Source organism: Rhineura floridana, chromosome 6 (genome assembly GCF_030035675.1).
Source record: "Rhineura floridana isolate rRhiFlo1 chromosome 6, rRhiFlo1.hap2, whole genome shotgun sequence".
Taxonomy (NCBI): Eukaryota; Metazoa; Chordata; class Lepidosauria; order Squamata; family Rhineuridae; genus Rhineura; species Rhineura floridana.
Genome location: NC_084485.1, coordinates 4,924,013 through 4,939,765, shown reverse-complemented (window position 1 = coordinate 4,939,765; position 15,753 = coordinate 4,924,013). Strand labels below are relative to the sequence as shown.

At 44.0% G+C, this 15,753-nt stretch overlaps 1 protein-coding gene across 1 annotated transcript in view; it reads right to left on the bottom strand.

The window, feature by feature from the left end:
- Positions 1-11,228: 11,228 nt before the first annotated feature.
- The window catches only part of DUSP15 (dual specificity phosphatase 15), a 28,768-nt gene continuing 24,243 nt past the window's right edge, over positions 11,229-15,753 (bottom strand). Inside the window, exon 7 of the mRNA XM_061630821.1 lies at positions 11,229-12,973. Within this exon, the coding sequence (XP_061486805.1) occupies positions 12,758-12,973 (216 nt within the window). The 3' untranslated portion in view covers positions 11,229-12,757. The remainder of the gene's footprint in view (positions 12,974-15,753) is intronic.

Below are 15,753 nucleotides of genomic sequence, written 5' to 3'. Positions count from 1 at the left end.
TGCGGTCATCCGGAGCTTTGGAGTGCGTTGCCATCAGTATGCTGATGACATGCAGCTCTATTTCTCCTTTTCATCCTCTTCAGGTGAGGCTGTCAATGTGCTGAACCGGTGTCTGGCTGCGACAATGGACTGGATGAGGGCTAATAAACCGAGGCTCAATCCAGACAAGACTGAGATGCTGTTAGTGGGTGGTTCTTTTGACCAGATGGTGGATGTCCAACCTGTCCTGGATGGGGTTGCACTTCCCCTGAAGGAGCAGGTTCGTAGCTTGGGGGTTCTCCTAGAACCATTTCTGTCACTTGAGGCTCAGGTAGCCTCGGTGGCACGGAGTGCCTTCTACCAACTTTGGTTGGTGGCCCAGCTACGCTCCTATCTGGACAGGGATAACCTGGCTTCAGTTGTCCATGCTCTGGTAACCTCCAAGTTAGATTACTGCAATGCACTCTACATGGGGCTGCCTTTGAAGACGGTTGGGAAACTGCAGCTTGTGCAAAATGCAGCAGCCAGATTAGTAACAGGGACCAGACTGTTCGAATCTATAAAACTGATTCTGGCCTGCTTGCATTGGCTCCTTGTATGTTTGCGAGCTTGATTCAAGGTGCTGGTTTTAACCTATAAAGCCTTACACAGCTTGGGACCACAATACCTGATGGAACGCCTCTCCCGACACAAACCCACCTGTACACTGTGCTCAACATCCAAGGCTCTCCTCCGGGTGCCTACTCTGAGGGAGGCTGGGAGGCTGGCAAAAAGGGAGAGGGCCTTCTCAGTAGTGGCCCCCAGATTATGGAATGATCTCCCTGATGAGGTGCACCTGGCACCAACCCTGTTATCTTTTCGGTGCCAGGTCAAGACTTTCCTCTTCTCTCAGGCAGTTTAGCATGTGTTTTTAAATTGTTTTTAAATTTTTTAAATTGTTTTTTAAAAAATGTGTTTTTAAATTTGTATATTTGTTTTTAATGTTTTTAATTGCTGTAAACTGCCCAGAGAGCTTCGGCTAGGGGCAGTATATAAATGCAATAAATAAATAATAAATATAAAAGTCAGCATGTATAAATTTCCACCCTGGGATGGCACTTTCATTGGCCCACAAAGATCTGTGTGAATTAATTCTAGAGGCTTTTTAGATTTCCTTTCACTTTTCTTAGGAAATTTTGGTTTCACACTTTTTGTCTTTATACAGCACTCACATCTTTCTGTACATTTGCATTGTCCCATTTTAATACCTTAATTCAACTTAGCTTACTGGGCCAGCATAACCCTTTGTTATGTAAATTTGTATATATGAGCAGAGATTGCATCTCATACTGTTGACAATCTCTGCTCATTCATACACCACCAACCCACAGCATCTCTGTCTTGCTAGGATTCCGACTCAGTTGATATATACATATTGCCTGCCTCTCGTCCGTCACATGATTGAATAAAAGTGCTTCTTATTTGTTTACTTATTTATTAAATTTATATCCTGCCACTCCTCCCAGAAGGAGCCCAGGGCGGCAAATCTTATGATTATCTTGGAGTGAGAACAGATGATTAAAGCAAGTGAACCAAGTTGGGCTGCCCGAAAGTGGTGGAGGTCCAAGGTGCTCTCCTGTTCTACCCCACCCCACCACCTTTGAGCTGCTTCCATCACAGCTGTCCCCAGTTCCATCCACTTAAAGCTGCTTGTGCCTGCTCCAGTCAGGGCAGCCCCTCTTATCAGCTATGAAAGCTAAATTGGACCCCCAAATGCAGAGGCGGAATCTTTGGTGTGTAGGAGGCTTGAATTCTGTTGTTACAGTTACTCAATTCCGGCTATATGTTTTTATAATTATTGATATTGGGCATGGTTTAATGTGCTTTTATTATGTTTTATTTTGTTGCATCTATTGTAAATCACTTTGAGACTTTTTGTTGTTGTTATGTGCCTTCAAATCGATTGCGACTTATGCTGACCCTATGAATCAGTGACCTCCAATAGCATCTGTTGTAAACCACCTTGTTCCACACAGCCATGAAGCTGACTGGGTGACCTTGGGCCAGTCACTGCCTCTCAGCCTCAGAGGGAGGCAATAGTGAACCCCCTCTGAATACCGCTTACCATGAAAACCCCATTCATAGGGTCGCCCATAAGTCGGAATCGACTTGAAGGCAGTCCATTTCTATTTTCAGATCTTGTAAGTTCAGGTCTGTAGCTTCCTTTATGGAATCAGTCCATCTCTTGTTTGGCCTTCCTCTTTTTCTACCTTCTGTTTTTCCCAGCATTATTGTCTTTTCTAGTGAAAGTGACATACAAGTCTAATAAATCAAAACCTAATCAAAAGCATTCCAAAACTGGGCACATCATGGTGGCAGCGGCTACATGTGTATTGCATGCGCTGAAGCTCTCCCCCTCCTATAATGGGGTGGTGGTGGGTGGCATTGTGAGACTTGGTCCAGACTGTGGAGTTCACACAGATGGTGTTGGGATGTTGGTGTGGAGTGTATGTGTACCAGGAAAGTTCCTTTTCCCAGGGAAGCGGTTGCCAGTGTAATGGGAAAAAACACAAGGTGGGATTCTCACTTCCCCTTGCACAACTTTTAAAGATACAGAAGACCTCTTGGTTGCCAGTTCCAGCCTCCCAGAGGTCTTCTGTATCTTTAAAAGTTGTGCAGGGGGAAGGGAGAATTCCACCTTGTGGTTTTCCCCATTACAGTGTTGCAAGAACACCTGCACTTAGCTGACTTTCTCTTCTCCTAAAGATACAGGATCAGTCTCAGGCTCTGAACCTGGCAACCCTAAAGCTGAGTCTCCCAAGCCACATGCACAAAGTGTTTCAAGGTACACACTAGTTTAACAGCTACAACAGGCAAACCTTTTGCTATGAATAGGCTTGCTATCTTGATGGGCCGAGGCTTTCCTGCTCTCCCTAACAGCTGCATAACTGGCAGAAATCTCCTGGGGAAGTTTTTCCTGACATAGAAGCGAAGTGATGAGGAAAGCAGCACCTGCTGAATATCTGTCTGTAAAACCACTGTTAAAGGCACAGAGCCTCTGTCCACGAAAAGGCAGCAACCCTGGCAAGGAATGGCCATTCAGGGATGGGGCTGGAGCTTAGTGGTAGAAGGCCTCGGGTTCAGTCCCTGACTTTTAGGCAGGGCTAGAAAAGAGCCCAGTCTAAAACCCTGTAGAGCCACTGCCGTCATGGTGGAGCTAGATGGTTCAGGCCTGACTTCCTATGTTATATTTGGGTGGAAGTTTCTTGGGATAAGGCTGTCAAGGGCTACTAGTCATGATGGCTATGTTCTATCCTCATGACTGGAGGTAGTCTGCCTCAGTAAGGTTCTGGGAATCACAAGTGGAGAGAGTGCTCTTGCGCTTAGGTCCTGCTTGCAGGCTTCCCAGAGGCATCTATTTGGCAGCTGGCCTCATCCAGCAGCTAATATTGAGTGATTAGGAAGCACCCTTAACAGTACAGTTTGGCCTTCTAAGCTTCCTTGGATTAATTTGTGTGGATGTCAGAGGTAGAAATTCAGCTGCTGCAAGATGGGAGATCATGAGAGGTGAGGGAAGGACCGATTTGCTTTGCCTTGCCTAGCCTAGCCAAATGGATGACCTCATCTAACAGCTCTCAAGCTGATGAGGCGATTAATGTGCATTTCAGGCTCTGTTCAGCAATTAGCCAGAATGAATAATTGAACACTGTTTGCATGATGAGTTTTGAATACAAATGCCTCGGGCTCTCCTGCCCTGATCGTAGGGAGGAAAGAGGAGTCTCTAAACTTTGATTGATTGATTTCCTGGCAAATACTAAGGGCCTTGTAGTATGGAGCTTCAGCTTGGTGGTGCGACAACCTGTTTATTGAGCGTTTATTCTGATTGTTTGTGAGAAAGTTGTACGACAATGTGCATTCATCCTGACTTGCTTGCACAGGTGTTTACATGCCTTCCCAGTAATCACTTTGTTTATCCCACATTCTGAGGTGTGCATGTCCAAATATATTTTATTTTGTATTTAAAAATAAGAAGCAGTGTGTGACTTCTAGTGCAATCACAGTACTTTGTCAGTTATCCATCTGTGCCATGGGATACTTTTGTGCTTTTTAATGATACGCCTTTTTTCATTAAAAGAAACAGATTTGTGCATTCATCATAAAATAAGCACAAATTGTGCTTACGTATTTATAATAAGGCAAAAAATGTTATATCGGTGGATAGTTCCTTGAAATTTATCATTCCAAAACATAATGAACAGAGACCATCTTTCCATAAATCTGTTTGGTTGATTATCCTGTATTTTCCTATAATATGTCAGTTTAATCAATGTTATGGTAGACCAGACTTTGGAAAACCAAGCCAATATGGATGGGACACTCTCCCCCGCCACACTTCTTTGCAGTGGAGACTTTTGCTGCTGTTAACAGATTTATAACACCAATATTTTGTAACCTAATGATAATGAGTGTCCTGTCATTTCAGTAATTGTGTTACATATTGTACTTCAAAAGGTTTGAATGGTTGAACACTCCCAAAATAGATGCATAAAGCTGGCCCCTTGGGCTGTACATCTCCAATAACAATTGGATGCCCTTGCTTCTTCATTATATGATAGGATGCCTTGCACATTTCACATTTGTTTAACAGAAAACCGGCTGGCCTGATACCATCCTTTGAGGTCTCCTAGCATTCATAATATATATAATTCAGATTTTCATTATAGAAGAGCAATATTCTGGGGGATAAATCAGCACATAGTGTGGTTTTAATTTTATATCAGATTTCTAAAGATGTTTGTATAGATGGTACATTAGCTGTGGCATCTACCCAGTTGTCTTCCTCGTGCCAAAGCAGGCTTTTTAGTTTTCTATTTATAAAAATACTTTGTTTTGTTATATCTGGGGAGAAACTTATGACTTTCCTTACTGCAAAAAGTCCTCTCTCTTTTTTAAAAAAGTGGATTTGTTGTGCTAGGGTGACACTTAAATTGTACAAACTTAAAGTTCCAGTATGCGCTTGAAGCACATGCGGTATTTAATCCAAAATGGTCCAAAGGGTTTAAAGATACATATGTTGAATTAGACTTGGCCTTTGACCAGTTAATCAATTGTCCTGTCAGATATTGTGAAATAATAGTCACTGGTACACCAGTGAACTAAGGGCAATGAAATAGGCTGGATGATGGCTAGAGTGCAAATGGCGAAAGACATGCTGTGAGGCTGATCAGGCATGAGTAAAACATCACAACTGTGCCTACTCTGTGGCAGTGAAGGCGGTGAACAAGGACCACTTCTCTGCCATCATCGCATCCTCAAGTAGCTGTCCAGTGGAGCTTTTTTGTATTCTTAGGGGTCTGTTAACATCAACTCCAGGAAACTGAGTTTTATACCCTTCGGAAACCCACTGTGAATTGTTTGCAAGGCACTTTGAGAGTAAAGGTGCTCACCTCTGTAACAATCTTGATGCCCTGTCCATATCTACTGTCCAGTGCAATGTTTGCTGCAACTTCTTGGGATCTGTTTCAGTTAATGCTGCCTGATGACATGGACAAGGTGTTTGCAACAATGTGGCAAGCAATGTGTCCTCTTGCCCCACAACAACAGAAGTCCCCAGGAGCCAATAAGCAAGAAAGGGATGAGTGTTAGCTGCTGAGTCTTCTCAGTGGCTGACATACCTCCTTTCACTCTCATTGGCTCCAATCAGCAGTAAAGTGCAAGGAAGCATGTTAGAAGGCTCTTTTCAGTGGCTAACACATTCCCCTTTCGTGCTGATTGGCTCGTAGGATGCTGGAGGCACAGGGACCATGCTGGGTCCCTGCTCCCCAAAAAAGTAAGGGGTCTAAGACCTCCTGAGGCCATGGATGACTAAACCCCTGGTGTAGTGGCACTTACCCTTTGGAATTCTCTCCCCTTCAATATTAGACAGGCACCACCTCTGTTATCTTTTCGGCACCTACTGAAGACCTTCCTGTTTCAACAAGCCTTTTAAGTACAGACCTTATCCCAGTCTGCATCTGCGTTGGAATTGCTGTTTAAGATGTTTTTTAAAGTTGTTTTTAAGATGTTTTGTTGTAATAAGTTTTACTGCAGTTTCTAAGATGTTTTAGAGTGCTTTTAGTGTTTTTGTTTGCTGCCCTGGGCTCCTTCTGGGAGGAAGGGTGGGATTATAAAATGGGGGATACTTGGCTCAGCAGTACGACATGTGAGAAGGATCTTGGAATTGTCATTGATCACAAGCTGAATATGAGCCAACAGTGTGATGTGGCTGCAAAAAAGGCAAATGCTATATTAGGCTGCATTAACAGAAGTATAGTTTCCAAATTGTGTGAAGTACTAGTTCCCCTCTATTCAGCACTGGTTAGGTGTCATCTTGAATACTGTGTCCAGTTCTGGTATCCGCACTTCAAGAAGGATGCAGACAAACTGGAATGGGTTCAGAGGAGGGCAACAAAGATGATCAGGGGACTGGAAACAAAGCCCTATGAGGAGAGATTGAAAGAACTGGGCATGTTTAGCCTGGAGAAGAGAAGACTGAGGGGAGATATGATAGCACTCTTCAAGTACATGAAAGGTTGTCACAACGAGGAGGGCGGGGATCTCTTCTCAATCGTCCCAGAGTGCAGGACACGGAACAATGGGCTCAAGTTGCAGGAAGCCAGATTTTGACTGGACATCAGGAAAAACTTCCTAACTGTTAGAGCCATATGACAATGGAACCAATTACCTAGAGAGGTAGCGGGCTCTCTGACACTGGAGGCATTCAAGAGGCAGCTGGACAGCCACCTGTCGGGAATGCTTTGATTTGGATTCCTGCATTGAGCAGGGGGTTGGACTGGATGGCCTTATAGGCCCCTTCCATACTATTCTATGGTTCTATTATTTAAATAAATAAATAACATTCAGAGCCTGAATGATTTGTTAGAAAAACGACAGAGAGCCAACATAATTTTGCATGCTTCAAAAGCAACTGTCTACTGGAACCCTGCAGAATGAATCTAGTCACTCTCCAAAATTGAGAGAACACATTTCGCTCGCTCTGAAGCTTTCTTGAGTGCAGTTTGTCAATAGGTGGTGCACAAGCTATTAAAACGAATTCATAAGGAGGGCTGGTTCTCATCAGTGTTGTGGGCTCTTGTGCGAAATAAATTTTCTCAATTAATTTTGACTACTCCCAAGCGTCGTTATATACCATCTGTCCCCCCCCCCTTTTTTTTCTTTTAAGGAAGAAGATGGGGCCCTGATCTGCATCAGTGATTCACTCCAGAAAACCCCTCTGGATATTTTACTTTATTCATTCTTTCAATTTGATCCTGCCCTTCCTCCCAAAAGAGCCCAGGTAGCCTTCACAGCAAACACTGTCCTGGGCTCTCCAGGGAGTGGTCAACATGCCTTCCAAAGGTAGCATGATAATACTTAGCATGAAGTTGGGGCTCCAGGGAGGAACACCCATACTGTGATCAAGAGGGGAGCATTTTCAGATGATGACAAGCCCCCCTAAAGGGGGCTCCCACATCGCTAGAAGCTTTTTGGCGTAGCAGAAAGAGGATTTGACATACACTGCTCATTTTGTCTTGGTTTGCATGGATCCATTAATCTGCTTTTACTCCAGCAGATGGGAAAGGCTTGGCACTGCCCAATTAAAATCTGAGCGGCCTTTGTGAGATGAACACACTGCTTCCATCCCACAAGCAGCACATGATGCTGGCAGGAGCACAAAGGGAGGCTTAAATTTCATCACCAGCAGCGGGGGCAGAGATGGCATGATGAATATTCAACTCCTTCTCAGGACCACCCCAGACTTCTCCCCATTCTTCAAAGAGCTTGCCCCAATATCCCAGAAATGACTGGGGCAAGCTTGGGGAATGGAGTCAAAAGGCAGGAGAAAGGAGATCACTGCATTATGGCTGCTAGTTGAATGCAGTCAGGGTGTGTCAGAGAGGTGCTGGGTTCTAAGAAGGAAATAAGCGAATGGCCACATGCTCCCAGCTACACCCTTGAAAGGTGCATGACTGAGCTAGAGTATCTCCTAACTCTGGCCTGAAGCAACATGAGCCCAGGTGCATGTCAGCACACGTGCGGTGGGAAAGAGGAATCGTGACCATCATGTGCCAAGCTCCAAAATTTCCCATGCTTGACAATATTTTTTGTCATTCTAATAATAACAATAAATGTCATTTGTTTGTTACTTCCCAGGATGGTAGTGTGTTTATGTGCATCCATATGCATGCATGCACATACCATACACACAAATGCAGCATGATGGTCTCTAGAAGGGGGTTCCTCAGTTCCCAAAGTGCACACAGAAAGAACCATATCATTTAGCAGCAGAACATAAGCAGAGCCTGCTGGGTCAGGCCAATGGCCCATCTAGTTCAGCATCCTATTCCCACAGGATGGTATTCAACTAACTTTTGTGCTAGCACTAGAGTTAGCACTAGCACAAGAGCTTTCCCCCCCTCTGCTCCCTCAACGCTATGTTGAATACAACCCAAGGTGGCTAACCAGATGCCCTTGGGAAGCCCGCAAGCAGGACCTGAGCTCAAGAGCACTCTTCCCTCCTGCAGCTTCCAGTAATTGGTATTGGAGGCATAGCTAATACCGTGGAAGACAGAAACAAAATTCAGGGGACCTTGATAGGCTGGAGCATTGGGCTGAAAACAACAGAATGAAATTCAACAGGGATTAGTGCAAAGTTCTACACTTAGGAAAAAGAAAGCAAATTCACTGTTATAAGATGGGGGATACTTGGCTCAGCAGTACAACATGTGAGGAGGATCTTGGAATTGTCGTTGATCACAAGCTGAATATGAGCCAACAGTGTGATGTGGCTGCAAAAAAGGCAAATGCTATATTAGGCTGCATTAACAGACGTATAGTTTCCAAATCGCATGAAGTACTAGTTCCCCTCTATTCAGCACTGGTTAGGCCTCATCTTGAATACTGCGTCCAGTTCTGGTATCCGCACTTCAGGAAGGATGCAGACAAACTGGAACAGGTTCAGAGGAGGCCAACAAGGATGATCAGGGGACTGGAAACGAAGCCCTATGAGGAGAGACTGAAAGAACTGGGCATGTTTAGCCTGGAGAAGAGAAGAATGAGGGGAGATATGATAGCACTGTTCAAGTACTTGAAAGGTTGCCACACAGAGGAGGGCGGGGATCTCTTCTCAATCGTCCCAGAGTGCAGGACACGGAATAATGGGCTCAAGTTGCAGGAAGCCAGATTTCGACTGGACATCAGGAAAAACTTCCTAACTGTTAGAGCCATACGACAATGGAACCAATGACCTAGGTAGTGGGCTCTCCGACCCTGGAAGCATTCAAGAGGCAGCTGGACAGCCATCTGTGGGGAATGCTTTGATTTGGATTCCTGCATTGCGCAGGGGGCTGGACTTGATGGCCTTATAGGCCCCTTCCAACTCTACTGTTCTATGATTCTGTGATCCATACCACCTTCAACTGTGGAGGAAGAGCATAGCCATTATGGCTAGTAGCCATTGATAGTCATATCCTCCATGGATTTGTCTACTCCTTTTTCAAAGCCATCCAAGTTGGTGGCCATTACTGCCTCTTGTGGCACTGAATTCCATAGTTTAACTATGTGTTGTGTGAAGTACCATGTGTCACTGGTCCTAAAAGCAGTGCACTGCCTGTCAGTGAGCTACTGGGCCCAGTTCAAAGTGTTAGTACCAGCATGTAAAGCCCTAAATGGCTTGGGAGCCAAGTGCCTAAATGAGCACCTTCCCCAGTACCAACTATCTTGGATCCTATCATCAGCACGTGAGCCTTTGGTGGTGGTGGTGGTGGTACCACCCCTGGGTGCTGCTGGGTTGGCACTGACTTGTGACAGGGCCTTTTCAGTGGTGGCGCCCTGTTGAGGTGCATTTGTCTCCAACATTAATTACTTTTAGGATGAATTTAAAACATTCCTGTTTACCAGGCATTTGATGGCTGAAGGAGACTGTTCTTGGCAATGCAGATATCACTGGACAAAAGAATGTTTTTATCTGTAACTCTTTTTTAGAATGTTTTTGTTTGCAACTGTTTTTAGAATGCTTTGTTGTTGTTGTTAAATTGTTTTGTCTGCTACCCCGAGCTCCTTCAGGAAGAAGGGCAAGATATAAATTTAATAATAAACAGACAACTTTTTTTTGTCTGTCCTGAATCCTCCAGCATTCAGCTTCATTGAATGTCCCCAAATTCTAGTGTTATGAAAGAGACAGACAAACCTTTCTCTGTCCACTTTCCTATGCCATACATAATTTTACACACCTCTTAGGCTTGGGGCTGCCCTCAAGCCAATCCTGATATATGGTGACCCTATGGATAGGGTTTTCATGGTGAGTGGTATTCAGAGGGGGTTTCCCATTGCCTTCCTCTGAGGCTGAGAGGCAGTGACTGGCCCAAGGTCACCCAGTGAGCTTCATGGCTATGTGGGGATTCCAACCCTGGTCTCCCAGATCGTAGTCCAACACTCTAACCACTATGCCACACTGGCTCTCATTACACACCTCTATCATGTCTCATTTTGCTCACCTTTTCTTTTAACTGAAAAGCCCCAAATCTTGTACCCTTTCCTCATAGAGGAGTTGCTCAATCACCTTGATCATTTGGGTTGCAGATATCTTTCCTCTTCACTTCATATAATTAAAAATTAACATTCTCTTTTATAGTACTTCTGTACTTTTATTGAACTGCATGTTTTTTTTAAAAAAACGTAACTGTTTGTTTATCCCAGTGATAAAAGTGAGGAAAAATCGTTCTACCTCTTGAATATCCATACTTAAAAAAAAATCAGTCTCTCTGTATGGATGTGAAAGTTGGACAGTGACTGATAAGAGAAAAATCCACACATTTGAAATGTGGTGCTGGAGGAGAGCGTTGCGGATACCATGGACCGTGAAAAAGGCAAATAGTTGGGTGTTAGATCAAATGAAACTAGAACTATCACTAGAAGCTAAAATGATGAAACTGAGGCTAGCATACTTTGGACACATAATGAGAAGACATGATTCACTAGAAAAGACAATGATGCTGGGAAAAACAGAAGGGAGTAGAAAAAGAGGAAGGCCAAACAAGAGATGGATTGATTCCACAAAGGAAGCCACAGAACTTACAAGATCTGAACAGGGTGGTTCATGACAGATGCTATTGGAGGTCGCTGATTCATAGGGTCGCCAGAAGTCGTGATCGACTTGAAGGCACATAACAACAACTGTTTGATAAAAAGCAAAGGAAGGTTGCCAGTCCATAAGAAAAATTCCAAAATCCTTGGTTGGGCAATGTCTTTATTAGGATGCCCCAGGAAAATGATACAATAGTACGCAAGCTTCCAAGTTGTCTAGAAATTTTCATCACTCGAAATGTTAAACAGAGTGTGGGTCAGTGGCGAGAAAAGGCTGCTTGATGGTGTAGCTAGAAAGGGAAATATCTGATATTGCACAAGCAATATTTCACAAGACTTCTCCTTGCAACCCCCCCAGTCTTCTTCAGAGGGTCCCCCAACCACCGGAAGACTCCTGGCAGAGAGCTGCTAAGAGAATGGGACTTAGCATCCTATGCAACAGGCAAGGGATATGCTTGCATTATATTGAGCACAGGATAATTTTTTACCCTGATCATTACTGTGGCATATCCGTTATGATCACTCCCTTGAGAAGAACAATTTGGACTGCTGCATTTCTTGGAAAGGGAGTGAGCAGATTCATCATTTTTGTCCCTCTGGAGATGATGATGCCTCTGCTGAATGCCTGTCTTTTGCATTCTGTGGGATGGAAGGACCCCTTAAGAACGCAGTTTAGAAGCTCACATTCCCACAACAGACCAGTAGGAAATAATCAGAGCATATCAGCTTGTTTTCCCCTCTCTGGTCTGGGGAATTGCGCCAGATTCTGACTGTCCTCCTCAGTCTGGAAGCTTACTTGTTCGAACAGCGCAGCAGAGGGCAGGGACCGATCAAAGAGAGAGAGGTCCGATTACCTCTGGGAGGTGTCTGCGCTGTCCAGAAGCAGGCCACTGGGTGCAATGTTTCTTTATTCAGTAAGGAAAGTGGGAGTGCTTTACATTCCTACTTTAACAATTGTGCACAGGAGAATATTGGCAAGTGCAGCTTCTCACATCACCGGTCTAGGAATAGTGGGAGAAGCTACACTGGCCGAAGTTCTCCTTTATGTGCAACTGTTAAGTCTGTGTACATATTGAGTCTGCTCATTTGCTAATGACTACTTTGTTCCACTCAGTGTTGCTATTTTCACTTCTCGCCATCACACACACACCTACACACACAACCGAGAGACCTGATGCACCATCTGGATAAGGAAGCCATTTGTTGTGCAAGAACCATCTTCCTTGATTGTTGTTTTGTTTTGTTTTAGTATCTCCTTTTTTTATTTCTTGATCTTGAGCAGCAACGGTAACCGCAGTATTCTTCCTTGACTGCCAAAGTCTTGCCAAAGGATCTGCCTCTGGAAGCCTTTGGGTGGCCAGCAGATGGCTCCACTCCCCAGCGTGAGACCCAAGGATTCTACATGGCTGGGGTGCATGACTTGTGTTGTTTGGGGCCCTTTAACTCAAGACACTCTCCCGAAGGGCTGGTAGAATCTGCAAAGGGGTTCCTTAGGACCAGCTCCTCAAACATGAGGAACTCACGGAGCAGATGGGTCTGGATTGCCACCCCGGGAGGCTCCTCTTGGTCAGCCCTGCACAGTTTTTTTCACCTCTCAAGGTTCCACAGAATGAAGTTCCCCTGGCCAGTCCAGTGTCGCAACCTCTTGTGCTTTCCTGGAAAGCCTTGGGAGGTTTCATTTCAAACACCCAGGGAGGCAGGAGAAGGTCTGCTTCACCCGCAACAGAAATGGGCCTCTGCGTTTGGTGCCCTGGTTCTTTCGCACCAGAGTCTGCGCAGTCCCATCAGCCTGGAAGGTGAGACGCCTTTTGCCAGTTGGGAGCAGGGCTCTGACCGCCTCCTTGTCATTAAAAGGGGACGCTCCATATTTGCGCTCAAGTCGCCGATGGATCTGACAATGACACAAGGGGTGGTTGCTATTAATTTATTAAACAAATAAATTTCTACCCCACCTTTCTTCCCAAAGGAGCCCAGGGTAGCAAGCAATAAAGTAGGAAAATAATACATTTGAGAATAAAAGAACATACTTAATGGATTTTAAAACAGGCCTGTTATGGATAGTCCTTTGAAATCCTGGCCACAGACCCACATCCCGTAAATAGAGCTCTGAGAATACCTGCATGTGTACAATTACATGATACAAACCCAGAATCTGGCTCTTAAAAAAACAGTAAGTTGCTAGTCCTTGTGACAATAATGTTAATCTTAGAGCACACTCCCGATACAGGCAGAGCGTGTATTGGCAGGGGAGGAGATATTTCAGAGCTTTGCATCTGTTTACCATTGCTATAGCACTCAGAGCTGTTCAAAACATGACACATGCGTGTGGTCTGGTATTATATGGGTGACCACATGTAGGTTGCCTTGGGTTCCATGACAGGATAAAGTTGGGATAAAAATGTAAGAGAATAAATAAATAGACCCCCTCAATCATAGTTCTATAATGCAAGCTGTTATTATTTCTCTTACTATTATTTTCATTTATGAATCATTTAATGAGAAGCATCCTGAAGCAATTTACAATATCACATCATATGATTTACAAAAGTTACATATATAAAAGCAGTTAAAACTCATATATATATAAACAATTTAAAAAATCCAATGCTATACCTATAAAAAGGATTTAACACAACAGCAGCACATGCATAAAATAAAATTGAAATCCAAGACAAATACCAACTGGGATAAAGATTTTAGAAGGCTTGTTGAAAGTGGAATGCCTTTAGCAGGTGTTGAAAATGCCACAGAGAAGGCGCCTGTCTGATATGCAATGGGAGGAAGTACTAAAAGGCTGCAACGCAAAGACCTGATTCTGCCATGGTGCGGAACAGACCTCCTGATAGGATGGTATCTGTGGGATGCCCTCTCTTGCAGAACGCTGGGAGTGCAGGGGATGAGGCATTATTATTATTATTATTATTATTATTATTATTATTATTATTATTATTGAAATACCATAAATAAATAAATGCATTATTCCTGAACTGCAAAGGCTGAGTGGCGAGGAACTTGCCTAATGCCAACTTGTCAAATTCACAACAGCTCCATTCTTGTATTTTACTACAAACAGTTCAGAGAGCTGTCTGTATTGAAGACATTAGAGATGTGATAAATAAACCAGGAGGCTGCCCTGACAAGTGCAACCCTGCCTTAAGTTCCCCCTCGTCTCTTCCATCACCCAAACAGCCATGACATCATTATGAACTGGTCTCTCTCTGCCTTCCGTTTGCACTTCATGATCTGTCCTTTTCTTTTTCTTTTTGTCTCCAGCACACAAGGATAAAAAATGGATGAGAAATGATCATCCCATTTCCATCTCCAGCTCAAAGGTGTTTATTTTAAATATTTATTTATTATTTGATTTATGTCCCGTCCTTCCTCCCAGCAGGAGCCCAGGGAGGCAAACAAAAGCACCAAAAGCACTTTAAAACATCATAAAAACAGACTTTAGAATACATTAAAACAAAACATCTTTAAAAACATTTTTTTAAACTTTAAAAAAAGGTTTAAGACATATTTTTTTAAAAAAGGTTTAAAAACATTAAAAAGCAATTCCAACACAGACGCAGACTGGGATAAGGTCTCAACTTAAAGGTTTGTTGAAAGAGGAAGGTCTTGAGTAGGCGCCAGAAAGACAACAGAGATGGCGCCTGTCTAATATTTAAGGGTAGGGAGTTCCACAGGGTAGGTTCCACCACACTAAAGGTCCGTTTCCTATGTTGTGCAGAACAAACCTCCTGATAAGATGGTATCTGCAGGAGGCCCTCACCTGCAGAGCGCACTGATCGACTGGGTATATAAGGGGTAAGACGGTCTTTCAGGTATCCTGATCCCAAGCTGTACAGGAATTTGTACACCAAAACTAGAACCTTGAACTTGGCCCGGTAGCAAATGGACAGCCAGTGCAATTCTTTCAGCACTGGGGTGACATGTTGGCGATACCCTGTTATTTTCACTAATATATTGATCTTCATATCGGGTCGCCATAAGTCGTAATCAACTTGAAGGCACATAACAATTAATTTTCATGCACTTTCCACTTATATATGCATTTTTGTAAACATTCTTGGGCTGGAGAACTGCATTGCAAAATTCAGATATTTGCAAATTTCAGGAGGATGGCTGTTTTTCATTTTTTGCATTGTTTTGGAAAGTGCAAATTTGGTAGATTTGACTTTAAACACTAACTGAATTGAATTTCTCCCCCATGCCTAGTTGCAGAGCACCCACTTTGCCTACAAAAGGTCCCAGGTTCAGTCCCCAGCATCACCAGGTATGGAGGGGAGAAACCACCGTTGCTGCTGCCAGTCAGTTAGATGGACCAATGGCCTGATTCCGTATAAGGCAGGTTCCCTGGTATCTCCAGGTACACCTGGGACAGCTTCCCTGACTGAAACTTAGAGAGCCTCTGCCAGTCAGTGTGCACTACTCTGAACTAGATGGAACAGCTGTCGTGGTTAGTTAGAAGATCAAGGGACTGGAAACAAAGCCCTATGAGGAGAGACTGAAAGAACTGGGCATGTTTAGCCTGGAGAAGAGAAGACTGAGGGGAGATATGCTAGCACTCTTCAAGTACATGAAAGGTTGCCACACAGAGGAGGGCCGGGATCTCTTCTCGATCATCCCAGAATGCAGGACACGGAATAATGGGCTCAAGTTGCAGGAAGC